We start from the raw sequence: 19,267 nt of genomic DNA, 5'->3' as shown, positions 1-19,267 counted from the left end.
ATACACAAATATGATCGACATTAACTAGAGTCAACATGCGCGCGCGCACACACACACACACACACACACACACACACACACACACACACACACACACACACACACACACACATATATATATATATATAGCTTAGCTAGTAAGCAAATAATTGAACAAATGTCCATATGATCAACATTAATTATTTAACACTCACTTGAAGTTGTAGGAGAAGAGTATATTCTTGTTTTGTTGGTTCACTAAGAACCACGTGAGATTTTTCTCGAGTTCAGCTTTCCATTGAGGCGAGGGTTTAGGATGTTTGAATACGACATTTGGATCAATGAAACCAACATCATTATCCTTTCTCTTTCCGAGTTCTGTCATCTCATATCTGCATATATAAAAATATAGTGTGAGGATATATATAATTTATATATATATATACATGTAGTTTTATATATATACACTTTAATAGTAGAAAATAATCACACTTACAGACAATAGCAGCTAATGAGACTTTTGTCGAGAGAGTCCAGGTAGTATAGTTGGTGTAATTCTACAAACTCGACATATATAATGTCATCGCCACGGAAGTAATGTTGGTTTCTAACTCTGAGAGGAACAAAGGCCTATCCCCATTCACACGCCGCCATATACCACTTGTTTAGCAGGTACATTTGCGTACCCAGTTCACCTAAGGCCTCAGGGTTGTATAGACTCTTTCCATGTTCAAATTTCTTCCAAGGATCCACTTTCGGAGCAGATGGTCCTTCAGCGAGCACTTGGGCAAGGTCCAAACCAGTTTCCTCGTAAAACCGAGCCAGCTCCTCAAAATCGACGTCTAAGTCTAAGTTCGAACCATATTCATTACGAACAACAAGAGGGGGGATTGATTGTTGCGATTGTTTGAGTTGTGCAACACCTTTCCCTGGTCTAGTCTTTTTCTGCGCCGCCTCAAATGACTTGGTGAGAGAGCGGCCGTAGTCTGATTTTGGCAGGGTCTTTTGAGATTCCCGTTTTTTCTGGTCCACCATCTTTCTTAGAAGATTTGGAGGTAGGTAGAAGTATGGTTTCTCCGGGTTCTCCCTCGCTTCTTATTGCTTTTTCACTTTTTCGAAGAAACTATCCACATCTTTTTGTACTGCAACATTTAATTCCTTTTCACTTTTCTCATAAGACCGTTTTTGGGGAATAACTGGATTAGATGTGGCTTTCTTCTTTGCCAACTGGTGGGCCAACGACTTCGTTTGCGGGGCGGACCTCTTAGGAGCTGACTTCTTCTTAGACATCAAGGAAGGTGGGGAAGCCGTTGGAGACCTTCTTGGAGGCGTTGAAGACCTCCTTGGAGGCGTTGGAGACCTCCTTGGAGGTGGCGACGGTGGCGGCGTTGCCACCTGATTTCCCGGAGAACTATGATGATCTGAAGATTGGATAATTGGAGTTAGGTTGGCGGAGACCCTGCTGTGTGAGTACAAAAAAAGAATAATTAGGTATAAGAAATTATTATTTTTAATCATGCATGTCAATAGAAAATTAGTAAAAAAAATTTTGTTCACTTTTGTCCGCACCTATTGTCTAGCAATTGAGGAAGCGGCGGTGGACTAGAGACCCCGGGAATAATGATGTAGCGCTTGCGCCATAGTATGAATGTCTTATCTGCTTCTCCTAGAGTCTTCTCCCCATCACCTCCTGGAATGTCAAGAGCTAGATCACTAAAACCTTTGTTAACTCTATCCACTAAGACGCTAACATATCCAGGTGGTATTATTGCCTCATGGATTCTTGGTGTCTTGGTAGGATTTAGAGGAGAAAAAACCCTGAGAGCCACCATGATTGTTGCATTCTCTTTTGGAATATATAGCTCACATGATGTAAACGGTGCAGTGATGTCATCCATAGGGAAACGTAGCATTGCGTCATCTTGATTTGGTAACTCCATGGAAGCGCAGCTGCTTTTCAACTATCAGGGAGGCTAATATTAATGTTGATTCCTGCATCTGATGCCTGCCTTTGGGCACTCATTGCTATTTGCACTTACTTTATGATTTCGTCTTGCATTCTAGCTTGCATGTTTTTTCGCGCTCTTGTGCTTGAAGCAACGCCTCCTGTGACTCACGAACATATTCCTCCAACCTGCTGATCCAAGCTGCTTCCTCATCCTTCCTTTTCTGTCGGCTTCTGTAGGTATCTCTGTCATTAGGGAAACCATGCTCCCAAGAAATGTTCCATCCTAAACCTCTTGTTCGGCCACTGTGTTCAGCAGTCCCGATGGCATACGTCAGTTCATCCTTCTCTCTATTAGGCCTGAATGCACCAATAGCTTTAGCTTGTAGAGCATAAGATAATCTTTGTGTTGCTCTTTCGAGTTTTGGGCCATGAACCAGCTTTCCGGTCTCTAGGTCCAGTCTTCTCCCATGAGCGAAAAACCAATTCTTCATGCGTTTGGGCCAATTGAGTGATTTTGGTGTGATACCCTTGGCAAGAATGTCTGCTTCTATTTTTCCCCACTTAGGAATGGCAGTCGCGTAGCCACCAGATCCCATGCCATGGTGGTATACCTTCTGTCGGGCATTCTCTTGGTTCCTTCTCACCCGTTCCTCACCCTCTTCTAATGTCTTGTACTGTATAAAATCATTTTAGTAGGGCCTCAACTTCGTGAGCGGGCCCCTAGTATTGAAATTGGGCGTTAGGTTCTTCTTGACGTATTTCGTGTATAGGTGTATAGGAATTTCTTCCAAGTCTAGAATTGTGTAGCCATCTTCTTCATAGCCCACTTTCGAACTAGCTCCCGCTTGCAACGTGAAATGTTGAAGGATATCATCCCAAATTAAATTCTTATCAAGATCTAAGACAAAACTAACATAAGGCTCGTTGATCTTTTGCTTCCATTCACGGGCACTGATCGGAAGTCTGTCCCTTACAAGGTACCCACAGTGTTGCACGAATTTTCTTGCATGTGGACCAAGTGGTTCGCCTATCTCAATATTGAATTCCGATATTATGTAGCGCCCCTCCAATGGCTTTTTCGGGCCTCGAATATTTTTGCTTTTCGCCGTTGTGGTCGTCGATCCAGAGGGCTACGTATAAAAAAAGAATAAATAAATATCATGTGTACACATAATAGATGATAGATATTCAAATATATATATATACAATATTCAAATATATATATAAATATATATACCTCGCCAGTATTTTCTTGCACAATATTTTCTTGGTTTTCTTCAAGAGCCAGGTATTGACTCCTGTCATCTACATCCTGCTGGTCACCATCGGCAAATTGAGTGCCGGTGTTGATAATATTCATCATTTCTTCATCCATGTTGTCTCTCGGGGCAGCTATCTAGCTTTTACTCCACTAGATATATCTATAAAAATAAAACATGTTTTAATAAATAACCATCCGTATTAGTTGACCTTGCTTACGTGATCATCTCAGCAAGCATTTCTCCATCGGACGGCACCGTACTTGGCCAAGGAAGAACTCCGATTCTACGAGGAAGGGAACACGGTCTTCCACGACCGTTGCCGCTCTCCCTCATAGAATCAAAGCTCCTCCTTGACGTCCGTTACCGCTCGGCAGAGAACATGCTCACCGAGATGAACACGGTCCGTAAATTCAACTAATACAGATTTTCTACAATTTTCTAACTATTTTCTAAGTTTTTCATTTCATGGAAAAATTAATTCTAAAAAATAAAAGGTATAATTTCTAGGTATTTCATTTCATAGAAAAAATAATTCTAAGTGACCATCTCGATATCGGCGAGCTCGCGGGCATTTAGGTTGCCGAGGATAGTAACATTTGTAGATGACATTTGTAGGTCAAAAGTTATCAAATATCCATCAAATTATAGCTCAAAAACATGTTTCAATAAAAAACCATCCGTACTAGTTGACCTTGCTTACATGATCATCTCGGCGATCATTTCTCCACCGGACGGCACCGTACTTGGCCAAGGAAGAGCTCTGATTCTACGAGGAAGGGAACACGGTCTTCCACGACCGTTGCCGCTCTCCCTCGTAGAATCAAAGCTCCTCCTTAAAGCCCGTTACCGCTTGGCAGAGAACATGCTCGCCGAGCTGATCATGGTCCGCAAGTTCAACTAGTACGGATTTTCTACAATTTTCTAACTATTTTCTAAGTTTTTCATTTCATAAAAAGTTAAAATAAAATGTTTAGTCGCGGAGTCCATAGAAACGACCATATTTTGACCTAGCAACGCATTGTCAATTGTCATTGCTTTTCATTACACCCCGGACCGCAACAACGCAACGAAAACTGTCAGGCCGGCTGTTCGGGCTCCGATTCTACGAACGAAGTGCACAAGACAGCAACGCAACCGCAAAACCATGACCGGCAGAGTTGAACGACGACTGACGCCTGCCTGGCGCTCCTGATGGAAACGAGCTGCACCGCAGGGCACCGCAGCCGCGTGGAGTCGGCAGCACGAGTTCTCCACCGTCCCGCACGTCGCATTTTATAGAAACTCAAACACGCTCAAACATACAATGCTACTAACAGGCACATACAAGAGAAACTAATTACAAGCTAGGCTCAGCCGCGCTCCAGTGAGGCAGCGCGCGTGGGGAAGGCTCGGACGAGCTCCGGTGAGGCAGTGCGGGGAAGGCTCGGCCGCCCTCCGGTGAGGCAGCGCGCGCGGGGAAGGCTCGGGCGAGCTCCGGTGAGGCAGCGCGGTGAAGGCTCGGCGCGCTTCGATGAGCATGAGCGAGGAGGGGGCCGGGGACGAGGACGGCGCGCGCTCCAGTGAGGACGAGCGAGGCACGCTGGCCGGCCGGAGAAGAAGCGCGCTGGCCAGCCAGAGAACAGGCGCGCTCACGAGGCGAGGCTAGGGTGGTCGCCTGGGAGCGGCAGCACTACTGGATCGATCTGGTGGAGAAGATGAGGCAACGGCGTGGCAGAGACAGAGAGGAAGAGAACTAGGACGTGGTTTATAAAGGGATACCTTTAGTCCTGGTTAGAGCTACCAACCGGGACTAAAGAATCTTTAGTCCTGGGCTATTATAAGAACCGGGACTAAAGGTCTAAGCTTTAGTCCCGGGTGTACCCATGACCCGGGAGTAAAGGGCATTTGGGCAGACCGCGAAAACTGCAGCTCTACCTTTAGTCCCGGGTGGTTGATCCACCCGGGAGTAAAGGGGGATCTATCCCGGCTAGTGGATACACCCGGGACTAAAGCTCCACCTTTAGTCCCGGGTGGTTGATCCACCCGGGAGTAAAGGTGGAGCTGCAGTTGGCTTTCTCCAATTACCATAAGTTTTTTCTTTTTTTTTATATATTTCTTTTATATAAATATGCAGAGAGTTATTAATTGCCTAATAAATAAAATATTATCCAAAAAATTATAAAAAAAATTCTTGGACTTGGTTTTGCATTATTATACGCAATAGAAATTTATAAACTAAACTCTTTTGTTTTAGTGTATAAATATTTGACATAGTGTAAATAATAATTATAATTTACACCATGCAAAAATATACTACTTAATTAAAATCATTAAAACTATTGTTTTTCGACAGGAAATTAGTTTTCACATCTTATTAACGTTCATCATTTGGTTTTTCATCACACATTCTCCATGGGAAATCCACCGTCTAGCAGAAAATTCATTTAAACCATAGAAAATATGAAAACACGACAATAAAATCTGAAGTCACAATTATTACATAATAGGTTTAATACATCACTATATATATCAAGCGGGCATAATAGTGAACTTCTTCTTAACATATATCCCTTGGTTATGATCGTGCCATAACCATAGAGTGTCCTCATCATTTAGCTGGATGCTTGGGTCTTTATTCACTGTGAAGGGTGGAATGCGGTCATCCTTTTCATAATTTTCTGATATGTCTGACTTGTCTTCAATTCCGATGATGTTTCTTCTCCTTGAAAGAACTATGTGGCGCTTTGGCTCATTGGTTGGGTCGTTGTTGTTTTTCTCTCTCTTCGGTTTTGTAGCCATGTCCTTGACATAGAACACCTGATTCACATCCTTGGTAAGGAGAAACGGTTCGTCTTTGTATCCAATATTGTTGAGGTCCACGGTTGTCATTCCATACTGGTTGTCGACTGCTACCCCACCTCCAGTCGCCTTTACCCATTGGCACTTGAACAAAGGTACCTTAAAAGTAGGTGCATAGTTTAGTTCCCATATCTTCTCTATACGGCTATAATATGTTTGCTTATTTCCACTAGGGTCGGTGGCATCTATGTGGACACCACTGTTTTGGTTAGTGCTCCTTTTATCTTGGGCTACTGTGTAAAATGTATTCCCATTTATCTCGTACCCTTTGTATGTGAGGATATGTCACGATGGCTGCCTAGCCAACAAATAAAGTTGCTCATCAATACTCTCATCACCCTGACATTCTTTTCGCAACCAGTCGCTGAAAGTTTCCATGTGCTGACATGTAATCCAAGCTTCAGACTTCCCTTGAAACTCGGATCGGAGCAACTCTTTATGTGTCTCGATATACGGATCCACCAAAGAGGAGTTTTGTAGAACTGTGTAGTGTGCTTTATTAAAATAATTATCCTACATACGAATATATGGTTTCTTCCCTAGTGCCCCCTTTCCACTTAGTCTCCCCTCGTGTCGTGAGTCAGCAACACCAATCGGGTCAAGGTCGGGAATAAAGTCAACACAAAACTCAATGACCTCCTCTGTTCCATAGCCCTTGGCAATGCTTCCTTCTGGTCGAGCACGATTGTGAACATATTTCTTTAGGACTCCCATGAACCTCTCAAAGGGGAACATGTTGTGTAGGAACACAGGACCGAGAATGCTAATCTCCTTGACCAGGTGAATTAGGAGGTGTGTCATGATATTAAAGAAGGAAGGAGGGAACACCAACTCAAACCTGACAAGACATTGAACCACATCATTCTGTAGTTTAGCTAGATCCATTGGATCGATTGCCTTTTGAGAAATTGCATTTAGGAATTCACATAGCTTCACAGTGGCTAGACGTACATTTGGAGGTAGAATTCCTCTTAATGCAACGGGAAGCAATTATGTCATGAGCACGTGGTAGTCATGGGACTTTAAGTTTAGGAATTTCTTCTGTGGCACATTTATTATACCCTTTATATTCGAGGAGAATCTAGATGGTACCTTGATGCTTGCTAGGCATTTAAACATGCTTTTCTTCTCTTCTTTGCTAAGAGTGTAGCTAGCAGGACTTAAGTAATGGCGTCTATCATCTGTCTTCTCTGGATGCAGGTTGTCTCATTCTTTCAAACACCACAGGTCCTGTCGTGCTTCAAGTGTGTCCTTAGGCTTCCCATACCCACCCATGAAGCCTAGCAGGTTCACACAAAGATTCTTCATCAGGTGCATCACATCGATCGCGCTACGGACCTCTAGGACTTGCCAATAGGGTAACTCCCAAAATATGGACTTCTTCTTCCACATGGGTGCATGACCATCGGCGTCGTTCGGAATAGGTTCGCTGCCATGTGCCTTTCCAAATACTACTTTCACATCCTTGACCATATTGAGTACATCCTCACCATTTCGGTTGCTCGGCTTAGTCTGGTGGTCTACCTTACCTTTAAAATGCTTGCCTTTCTTTCTTAGGGGCTGATTCGCAGGAAGAAATCGACGATGGCCAAGGTACACGACCTTTCGATATTTTTTCAAGAATATACCTTTAATGTCATCGAAACAGTGCGTGCACGCATTATATCCCTTGTTTGATTGTCCTGAAAGATTACTTAGAGCAGGCCAATCATTGATTGTTATAAACAACAATGCTCGCAGGTCAAAGTGCTTCTGTTTGTGCTCATCCCACACACGTACACCTGGTTTGTTCCACAAAAGTAGAAGTTCTTCAACTAGTGGCCTCAGGTACACATCGATGTCGTTGCCAGGTTGCCTTGGGCCTTGGATGAGCACTGGCATCATAATAAACTTACGCTTCATGCATAACCAAGGAGGAAGGTTGAGTAACAGGCCAAGTGCTATGACTACTGCTCTGCTCCCCGAAAGGATTCATACCATCCGTACTTAAAAGCAAACCTTAAGTTTCTTGCGTTATTTGCAAACTCCGGGAATTCTCTATCGATTGCTCTCCACTGGGACCCATCAGCAGGGTGTCTCAACATATTGTCTACCTTACGGTCTTCTTTGTGCCATCGCAACAACCCAACAACTTTGTATGGTCTTTGTTTCTGAATAGACGTTTCAAGCGTGGTATTATAGGAGCATACCACATAATCTTGGCAGGGATTTTCTTCATGGAACGTTCACCCTCAACATCATTAGGGTCATCTCGCCTGATCTTATACCGCGATGCATGACATACCGGGCATGCATCTAACTTCTCGTACTCCTCGCCATGGTAGAGGACGCAGTCATTAGGACATGTATGTATCTTCTGGATTTCTAATCCCAAAGGGCAGACTACCTGTTTTGCTTCGTACGTAGTGGCGGACAATTCGTTATCCTTCGGAAGCATCTTCTTTTGGATTTTCAGTAACTCCCCAAATCCCTTGTCAGATACACCATTCTTTGCCTTCCATTGCAGCAATTTCAGTGTGGTACCCAACTTTTTCTGCCCCGTATCACAAGTTGGGTATAGTAATTTCTTGTGATCCTCTAGCATGCGCTCGAACTTGATCTTCTCCTTTTCACTTTCGCATTCTCTTTGTGCGTCACGAATGACCTGACCAAGATCATCAGCGGGCTCATCTTATACCCCTACCTCTTCTTCAGCTTCCCCCATTGTAGTATCATTGGAGGCCCCATATTCAGCAATAATGTCATCATCGTCCCATTGTTCTTCTTCACCTTCTTCCATTACAACCCCAGTTTCTTCGTGCTTCGTCCAACAAATATAGTTTGGCATGAAACCCGAGTTCAACAAGTGTGAATGAAGACTCCTTGAGCTAGCATATTCCTTTAAATTCTTACATATGGAACATGGGCAGCATATGAAACCATCGCGTTTGTTTGTCTCGGCCACACGTAAGAAAGAATGCACGCCCTCAATGAACTCTTGGGAGCGGCGATCAGCATTGTACATCCAATACCGTCTCATCTGCATTACATGACATACATACCATATTAAAACGTAGAACATAATTAGTTAATTATACAACATGCATGCCACCACACAAGGTATTAATTTATGAAAGTCTCGCTACAATGTAGACAATTCCAACTATCACTAAAAAACTAAAGCTAAAATGCACTTCAGCAGCATAAGGATTTCACGACCAATCCCAACTAAAACAGATAGATCATGCGTTTGTTCAACATCTATGGGCTTCTTCCGCAGGATCACTGCCTCATCAGCTGCCGTAACCGCCTGTGCAAGAGAGTTTTGCACGTGTTCAACATACTCTTCCTCCCAGTACCAGCCTGAACATCCAGTGCCATCCCACTGAAATTAAAACAAAAAAATTAGAACTTTAATCACAATCATCATGAAAATAAATATAAATTAACCATAATCATCAAATGCGATAAAATAACTCACATTGCGATCTGCACACTTGTAGAAGATATGGCCCTTGTTGGGACACTCCTTTCTCACCCGGTACTCCATCACAATCTTCTCCTCACACTTGCCGCATGCAATGAGAGGGAGGTCCGGCCTCAGTCGCTTTGTAACCCGATGAGAGGCCGAGGACCCGGAAGCAGTTGCCATCTACTCTCCATACTCATTTTTAATATAATATAAATTTCTCATTTTACAAACAAATAAAATTAAAAAAAACTCTAAAATTCTCTATATCTCTAAAGCATGAAGTGGGCTATGCATGCTAGAAATGAAAGCTCAATACTAGTTTTGAATAACTACTTTAACCTTCCTTCATCCAAATATGCAAACTTTAAAATGATTTTGAGCTTAAATGGCTTACAAATAAAAAAGATCTACCATAAAAAACCACATATATCTAGTCCACAACATAAAATAAGTTACTGATGAAACATGAGAGTATAAAGTTGGTAACCTTTAGAACCGAAGAATCGATGGAGGAATGGAAGAAATCTTGTGATCGAAGAAGAGAGGCCGACGATGAAGCAAGAACACTGAGCTCGAAGTGGCTCGGGCTCGGAGAGGAACAAGGGGTATATAGGACGGGACCTTTAGTCCCGGTTGTAGACAGAAACCGGGACTAAATGTCCCTTTCTAGTCCCGGACGGAGCCTCCAGCCGGGAGTAGACTTTTACTCCCGGTTGGAGGTACAAACTAGGAGTAAAAGTGAACCTTTAGTCCCTGTTGGTAGCTTCAACCGAGACTAAAGGTCTTCTCCAGCAAAAGCCTGACGAAGTAGCCGTTGGGCAAGGACGTTTAGTCCCGGTTGGAGCTACCAACCGGGACTAAAGGTTTCTCTAGTCTCGGGCACGAAAAATACCGAGACTACAGCCAAATTTCGAAGTGGATCAAATGTCGTTTCTCCATTAGTGATCTCAATCAAAAAATTCCTAGACACGGGTCTCTGTAATATGATGCATGCGTCTGGAGTTTTCTTCCATCCTCGATCCGAACGGGCAGGTGGCACGGCTTGGCAGAAAGCATGAGCGAGCACGTATCTCTTTCAGAACAAATTCCCATCTCCACTAATATGCATGCACGCCGCTCGCCGTCATTTAGCAAAGCAACAATGCATGGCCGGGGAGCTAGCTTGCACGCTATAAAAGCAGGGGGCCGTCCATGTATCCTTCATCGGTCAGGCTAGGTCTCAGCATTGCAGATCACTGCACACGAGCGAGGCAGCAAACAAAGGCCACTGAGTAGAGCAGCACTATGGCGTACTACTCGGAGTCCAGCTACTGCGCCGAGGAGGCGAGGAGGCCGTACGCCGAGCCGGGGTTCTGCCACGGCGAGGGCGGCGAGCGCTACGCCGTCATCCGCAAGGAGTACGAGGAGGTGGACGAGGTGGCACGCGCCGGCAGGGGACACGACGGCCACGGCCACGGCCACGGCCACCTCGTCCACAGCGGCAGCAACCGCCACGTCCATGGCGGGCACGAGGGATCTTGCCATGGTGGCTACCTCGGGGAACACCGTGAGCAGCACCACGTTCACGGGAACGGCCACGGTGGCCGCCTGTACGACGCCTGCGAGAGCAAGCGCTACGACTCGTGCACCGGCCAATACTACGCTTGAGCTCGCATCACGTACTGGCTCTGCCTGCCTGACAGGTCGCTATATATATGGCTGAATGCATGCATCATCTCATATAGTATGTGTGAGTGTGTGCACGACTGCGCACGGTCCTAGTATGTATGCGTTTGTACACGTACGCATGTACTTGTGGTAGCGTGTGCATGCCATGCTGATGCACCTTATGTATACGAGAATAAGACCGTGACGTGAATAAAGGAAAGGGGCCCGCGTGTTTATTATTACCTTTTTCTGGTACTTTTAGATTGTTTGGACTTGTTAGACTAACTCGCATCTTTGGTATTCTTTGTTTTTGATTCACATTAAACCGGAAGCTTCCTAACCAAGAAGGGGAGACAGAGGAGGACGAAGCTGAGGAAGGGAGGGACGGGGCAGAAGGGTGTGGCTACGGCTTGAGGGGAATCGGCACCGTAGACGAAGAGGCCGGGAGGGGAGACGATGGGAGAGGGAGGCTATAGCGTATGAGGAATCGGCGCTGAAGAGGTCATGATGGGTGCTATTGGCGACGGACATCCGGAGCCGTCCAAAATATCAGACGCCTTCGTCCTTCCCGTGGGAGGCCACCGCACGCAAAAAGAAGCCCACACCATCTGTTTTTGCGCCCTCCACCACGTGGACCCCACGCAACTATTTCGCCTGAGCACCGTGCCCACACGTAGGAACCCATGTGGATCCCAGTCACTTGCCCCCGCCTGTGCATGCCGCGTCGAGGATGCGTCTGCCAGCCTTAGGCGCCTACACGGTGACCCATGGTGGCGCCCCAGCAGACAGTTGCAGCAGGTGGCTCCCATTGCAACATGTGCAACACCCGATCAACGTTTGCAATATCCAAATGAAACACTTGCAACATACGTCAGAAACAGCTAAAACACTTGCAACATACATCAGAAACACTTGCAAAAACACAAAAAGAACTTGAAAACACATGTGTAGCCATTGTGAACATATGCAAACATTCAGATGAAACATTTGCAACATACGTATGAAAACACCTGAAACACTTGCATATATATGCAACATCCGGATCTACTTTTGCAACATCCAAATAAAACACCTGCAACAAACGTCTGAAACAGATAAAATGTTTGGAACATACATTTGAAACATACATGTATAGCCATTGCAACATATGCAACATCCCGATCTATTTTTGCAACATCGATATAAAGCACTTACAATATACCTTTGAAACATCTGAAACACTTTAAACATACGCTTGCAACATGTGCTTTTAGCACAATGTTACCATGCTGCTTGGATGAATTAAGGCTAGTCATCTCACAGAGCTCGATGTCGGTATGGAGATCGATGCCGGTGCGAAGTGGGGTGCAGCGGGTGGGCGAGTGTAGTGCCCGTGATGAGCGACCCCACGCGGGAGAAGGCCGCGGTGGTCGGGCGGACAGGTGCGGTGCCCACGGTGCGACTCCCCTGCGCTGGAGAAAGGCCACAGAGGAAGGGCATTGGGCGTCGCCGGTGGGAGCGAGTGTCACGGGCGGGGCACTACGTCGTGGGCGCGGACGGGAGCGTGCGTCGCGGTCGGGGCGCGTGATGAGTAGGAGCGAGCGATATGATGTGGACTAGGAAGCACATCGTCTGGAGAGTCGGACGCCTTGATGAGAGCATTATGTTACCGGGTCATGATTCATGAGGAGGAGGCGGGCCTATGGGGGAATCGGTGGCAAAGTGGTCAATAGAGGAGGGAGTGGTCGGGGGAGGTGACCGACACTGTAGGCTGAAGGAGCGGTCCAAACACAACTTACACTAGTGTAGGAGTGGGTTTCAATCCCGGTTGGGAAACCCCCTCTAGTCCCGATTTCCCAACCGGGACTGCCAATCCGGGATTAAAGACCTGGCTTTAGTCCTAGTCCCCTCAACCGGGATTGACTCCAGCCCAGGCCCCAGGCGCTGTCATACCAACCGGGACTGAATGTCTCTTTTTTTCTTTTCTTTTATAGTTTCTTTGCATTGAATATTGTATGCACATATTAAGAGTGAAACTAATTAAGTTACAATGATCATCCATCCCACAATCAAATTTCATACAAACCATAATAAATTTAAACAAGTCATTATACACTACATGTCCAAGTACTCCTCAAAGTTCATGCAAACATAGTTTGTCACCACTACTACCTAATGAAGTTGACTTTCTCGTATTTTCAATTCGGTGAAGTGTAGGTCATCGATGTGGCCAAAAATATCAATGATGAAGACCAATGCATTAACTAGTGCGCTCTCCCTTGCTCCACAACTACGAGCACAGGGTCTACTAACGACGTTTAACGGTGCTCGAGAAGTCCGCGAGTTCGAGCAGGATCGATTCGCATTCACGCCAATGGCCGATCACCACTTGAAGGGAAAGCGTCGCCGCCCTGGTAGAGTCCAACGTTTGATTACTGGGCTAGGTTTTCTTCTAATTGGGCTTTGTTAGCGGCTGCTTAGCTAATTACTAGTGATTATAAATGAGCGAGGCCACTGGTGGCAAGGAGAGGCTCCATATAATACCTCATGTATAATTAATGTTCTTTAGATCTAGTCCAAATAAATCTACCGGCGAAATCATCACTAATGTTTTGCCAGGATATGACTTCAACAATGGCCACAACGTGGTCACCATTACAGGAGTCGATTTCATAAACAAGAGATCAATTTGTTGTAACTATCTGAAAGGAAAAGGGTGCTCAGGAGCACTCTTTGTGGGGATTAACTCCGGGGCGTTGACCTCACCGTAGATAGGCATAGAGAGAATCATACATCTAACTTGATGGATCAAGGGCTGGAGACTTGGAAGTGTTGAATCTGCAGCCTGTGCTATACTCGATGATTTAACCACTGATGTTCTTTCATCGATTCGGATGTGTTTCGTTATGGTCCCGGAATGTTGGTTCTTATGTCATGTCCAAGGTTTTGGAGTTGGTCAGTGTATTCGGCATAAGGACTTTACTCTGGCTTCGGTATTTGAAGACTCTTTTCATATGTAGCACTGACTACGTCGACCAAAGCCACTAGAGAAGAAAATGTTGCAATGACTTGATAGAATATTGTTATTTTTTTAGATTCTTTCCTATGTAATTTGGAGATTTACTGTGACTTGATACAAATATCAATGCAAGGGTATATAGCCAGCAGACATATGTCATTAACTAAACTACAAACATATTTTTTTAAAGCATACAAAGAGATGTTTGCATTGGTAAAGGAGATGAGTACAATGAGAGCTTTTATTTCTCATGCAAAAAAAAATAGAGGGCCTTTGCATCAGTTGGATGTAAAAGGTGCTTTCTTGCATGGTGGTCTCCAAGAATTTGTGTACATGGAGATTCCTCTTGCTTATTCTAAAACTGAGGTGGCTGAAAAGAAGGTATACTAAAGAAGTCTTTGTTTGGTCTTAAGCAATCTCCTTGAGCATGGTTTGATCTACAAACGATGTAGCAAGAAACTAGCCAGAATGTTGATTGAGGGAATTGGCTTGACGATAGGAGATCAACTTCAGGCTATTGTGTGTTTTCTTATGGAAACTTAGTGTCATGAAGGAGCAAGGAAGGAATGAGTAGTGTCCTGTTCAACCGCGATATGCACTTAGAATGAGGAAATGCACATTATGGGTATGAAATCTTTTCCCAAAGTTGAATGTGCTTGGGTGGTAAAATTTCTGACTTTCTAGTTAACAAAATATGTAATTAAGAGTAAAAATGTATGGTAAAATAGCTATTGACCATCTTGATGGGGAGTGTTGGACCTTGCATGTGTAATATGCCTAGCCGGTTACTACTTTACTAGTGTGTACAACAAGACAAGCAATACAGCGCAACAGTCTAGAGTTCTTCAACGCTGTAAAACCAACGGTGGCTCTTTAGCCATGGCTGGCCGAAAGGTGATTGGAGCATGCGGATGCTTTTTGCATGTCCTGTTAGAATAATATTCTTAGGATGTCATCACATCATGGCGACTAGTGGTGTCGGTCCCTAGTGATCTGAGGTGAGATGCGGTGCAGGCTGAGACGCAAGTATATATTCTTAAGTACGTGCTGATATCCGTACTTAAGTCGGATTGAATTCACTGCTGCAAACATAGGTGTAGGGCGCTCTCTGTACAAATGGATTTTCGTTGCTGCACTTTTTATGTTTCACGCCTGCCACACCCACCATCAGCTGAATGCTTAAATTAGCTATTTTATGCTAAAAATATTCTAATTAGAAACAATTAACTGCATATGAACCCCACAAGTAGTTGTAGTTAAAACAGAACAGTGGCCTCTAGCAAGGGCTACAACTACAAGCCGCCACTCAATTTTCTGTATGCAATACTTTCTGTAGGGCTTCCGTCTATCCGGACGTTCTGGTTGATGAGCCGCGAGTCCAACGACACTATTCTATCCTACCCTATCCTATCTACTCGTTCACTCATTTCTCCTTCCTATCCTATCTTATCTGCTCGTCCACTCATTTCATGACATGGCTCAGTGTCATGGCACGACACTCCTAAGCACTTATAGTGCCGTGCCTGGGCCGGTACTTCGGCACTGCGGCACTAACAAGCACGACATGACTAACCTATTGTGCCGCGTAGTGTCGTGCCTAGCCGTGCCCGTGCCGTGCCGGGCGGCCGGTTTGGCCAAGTATAGGCCTGGATGTCCGAATAGAGGTTAACGTCCGAGCACGCCAAAAATTATTTATGGCGAAGTTATAAATGCTCACACATATATAGTAGCAGGCTGGGGTTCTTTTTCCGGGCTATGTCGCTTAAAAGGGCCCGTAGCCACCCATGTAGCAATCGGCCTGTTGTTCCTGAACTAAATAAAAAAAATCTTTTACTTCCGGAGATGATCCAATTTTTTTGTCAAGTTTTTGTGCTTTGAGTGAGTTACCTTGGCCAAACTCTCTCCTTGGCTAAGAAGTTCATTTATTTTTCTCTTAAATAGGTTTATCACAGTTCCTATCTATCAGCGACTGAGTTTTTAGTCCTGTTCAGGCGATGCATTCATTTATTTTTCTCTTAAATAGGTTTATCACAATTCCTATCTATCAGCGACTGAGTTTTTAGTCATGTTCAGACGATGCAGCTCTGCAACTTGCTTCCTGCTTTCGCCCAACCTACGGACCACAGGCGCTGAGGCGCATAGACTAGTGGACGAGTGGCCGTGTGTCCTGCGGTGGAGCCTCACCTTGCTGGCCTGCTGCATTAGACTGCCCCGTCGGTGGTTAATGACAGCAGCTAACGCTAGAGATTGAAGACGATGATCCAGCCATTCAACCAACGACTGTAAAGCGTCGCCTGAGAGCCTGACTACTTTTCAGGCACCTGTAAATTAGCATCTCTACTTTGTTTTGAAAACCCCTTCTATATCATAATACAGGCCGTGCAGAGTCCTGCCGTCGGTTTTGGAAAAAAAAAAGATAAAAAATATCGAATCTTGGTCAATATAGTCCAAATTGTTCTAGTGGTGCTAAAAAGTGCAAGAAAGCTTGCATGAATAAAGCAGTTGATGACAGCTATGTTTTCCCCTATGAGTCGTGACTTGTGATCAGATTATTCCTCACTACTCCACTCATGCACTTCTTCTTCTACATTATAAAAGCCCACCCAACCCTAGCATCCACAGCACACAAGTCTCACACACATTCACAAATCACAACCGCTTCTCGAAGCACAGGCACAGGCACTGCACACAAACACCAAGCATCACCAATGGCTCACTACCAGGAGGTGGACTACTGCTCGGAGGAGGTGAAGTCGGTGGCCGGCGGCCCTGCCGGCTTTGGTCGCCATCATGGCGGCCACGGCGGCGTCCAGCAGCACGTCGTCAAGGAGAAGTTCGAGGAGGTCGACAGCGTCTCACGCGCCGGCGGCCGCCACGGCCACTTGGAGGCCCGCGAGTCCAAGTTCGAGGAGGACGTCAACACCTGCACCGGCGAGTTCCACGAGCGCAAGGAGAACTTCGTCCTCAAGGCCGACAACTGATGACCAGCTTCTTCACGCGGCCGGGCTCGATCGACGCACGTTTCATGATCTGAACCAGGACTGGACCCTGAGCCACGTATATATGTGTGTGTATGTATCACGTACGTATGTACGTGTCGATCTTCATACGTATGTATGACTGTATGTGTGTACTCACTTCGCGAGCGTGGGTGCACGCACGCATGCAGCTAGCCCTGTACGAACGACGTAAAAATAAGCTCGTGATCTGAATAAAGCAGGTTCTCCGTGCTGTAAAAAGCTGTGTTGACACAGGGCGCAACATGAGATGAACAATATGCGTTTTGATGTGAATCTCGCGGACCATCGTCTATATGATCAAGATTTACACCGTATATATGTCGAACGGTCGAGAAGTATTATGCATATGAATGAAAGCTGATACAGCAGTCACCGTCCGCCCGAACTGCTGCATGTTTTATTATGCTTACAATATATCCAACAAGCGACCATTGTTAAAAACTCTGAAATTCATGCCCTTGCCAAGTGAAAAGAACACGAATCTAGGTTCAATCTTGCTTTGATTCGCTCTAAATTAATATTGAGTTATATTTATAAGATTCTAGATGGTGTGCATTTTATGTAACACAAAGTTGGTTATCGCAATATCTCTCATCATATACACAAACAAATGGCGCGATTATTCGTATCCTCTCGGTCGTCTCTGCAGTGTGTGTGCCTGTCGGTAGTTCATGGATGAAATATTAGGATATAACCAAATTCAAATTCATCTAAACAACCTTGTACAAAGGGAAAAAAGGTCCAGTGGACAAAAAGTTGCAGCAAAATCACTTGAACCTGCACTACATTGATTAAAGCACTAATGACGATGTATGTTTTTTTGTAAAATTTAATATAATTCTTCTTCCAAAAATTCGATTTCAGTAGTTTTGCAGCTGGACTCGCTCCCCCACATTCAATTTAACCAAGTTATATATAGTTGACTCTTATATATGTCAATTTGTTCTTGTTCTTCAGCAAAAATATCAATATTGGGGATTTTTTGTTTAGCGTTGGTTCTAATCATATAAAACATATATCCTACAACATAAAGTGTAGAATTACTAGCACATATAAACAGAAAAAACCGTACTGTTTTACAGTGACAAATTAACAAATGTAATAATAAACCGTATAAACACTTGGCTTTTCTATCATTTTTCTTGAAGTATATATAGTAAACATGTAGTTCTCTCTCTCTCTCTCTCTATATATATATATATATATATATATATATATATATATATATATATATATTTATATATATATATATATATAGAGAGAGAGAGAGAGAGAGAACTACTACTCTGTAGCTGGCTATAAAATAACTTATTTTGTAGCCACTTTGAGTTACGATAATTACTATGTTAATTTACGAGATTATAGTAACTCCTTATTAAGTGGTTTACTATAATGTTATGGTAAATATCCCCATGTGTTATAGTAACCCAACTATCGTAAATTAGTATATAAAATTATCATAAATGGAGGTGGCTACAGAATAACTTATTTTATAGCTGACTACCGAATATACACTTCCTATATATATATATATATATATATATATATATATATATATATATATATATATATATATATATATATATATATGTGTGTGTGTGACCCCTTTTTTTGCACTTGCCTTGGACATATCTTCTCTGGTACCTGTCTATCATTTCATTCAAGCCCTTCTGGTATTCCATTTACACTCTACTTTGCTTCAATCCATAGCTATAGCCTGATCAAGCTTTATATCCACTAGTACAGAAACGGGCTTTACTCCCGGTTGGGAAACCCCTTCAGTCCCAGTTTCCCAACCGGGAGCACGAATTCGGGACTAAAGGGCTTCTCCTTTAGTCCTGATTTCTCGCCCGGGACTAAAGGTGCACCTTTAGTCCCGGTTGGTAAGACCAACCGGGACTAAAGAGGCCCCCTGGCCTGGCCACGTGGGGCGGCCCTTTAGTCCCGGTTGGTATTACCAACCGGGATTAAAGGTTTTTTTTTTTTCTATTTTCAATTAATGATTCGTTTTGGTTTTCGAATACGCATTTTACACTGCTAGTAATATACGTATTCTACACGTTTATAATGTTCGAACATTTTGTACAAACTAAAGTATGAAACTAACGTATATATTACATGCAT

The 19,267-nt window shown here is 44.1% G+C and overlaps 2 protein-coding genes across 2 annotated transcripts; both read left to right on the top strand.

Moving 5' to 3' along the window:
- Nucleotides 1–10,671: 10,671 nt before the first annotated feature.
- On the top strand, nt 10,672–11,367 carry LOC136459671 (uncharacterized). Its single transcript, XM_066459511.1, has one exon. The coding sequence runs from the start codon at nt 10,763–10,765 to the stop codon at nt 11,123–11,125; it is 363 nt and encodes a 120-aa protein (XP_066315608.1). The 5' UTR covers nt 10,672–10,762; the 3' UTR covers nt 11,126–11,367.
- A 5,371-nt stretch (nt 11,368–16,738) lies between these two features.
- LOC136459670 (uncharacterized) lies at nt 16,739–17,362 on the top strand. The gene has a single exon (XM_066459510.1). It carries the CDS (start codon nt 16,832–16,834, stop codon nt 17,102–17,104), a length of 273 nt encoding a protein of 90 aa, XP_066315607.1. The 5' UTR covers nt 16,739–16,831; the 3' UTR covers nt 17,105–17,362.
- The last annotated feature ends 1,905 nt before the right edge of the window (nt 17,363–19,267 follow it).

Source organism: Miscanthus floridulus, chromosome 6 (assembly GCF_019320115.1).
Source record: "Miscanthus floridulus cultivar M001 chromosome 6, ASM1932011v1, whole genome shotgun sequence".
Taxonomy (NCBI): domain Eukaryota; kingdom Viridiplantae; phylum Streptophyta; class Magnoliopsida; order Poales; family Poaceae; genus Miscanthus; species Miscanthus floridulus.
This window is presented reverse-complemented; position numbering and strand designations above follow the sequence as displayed.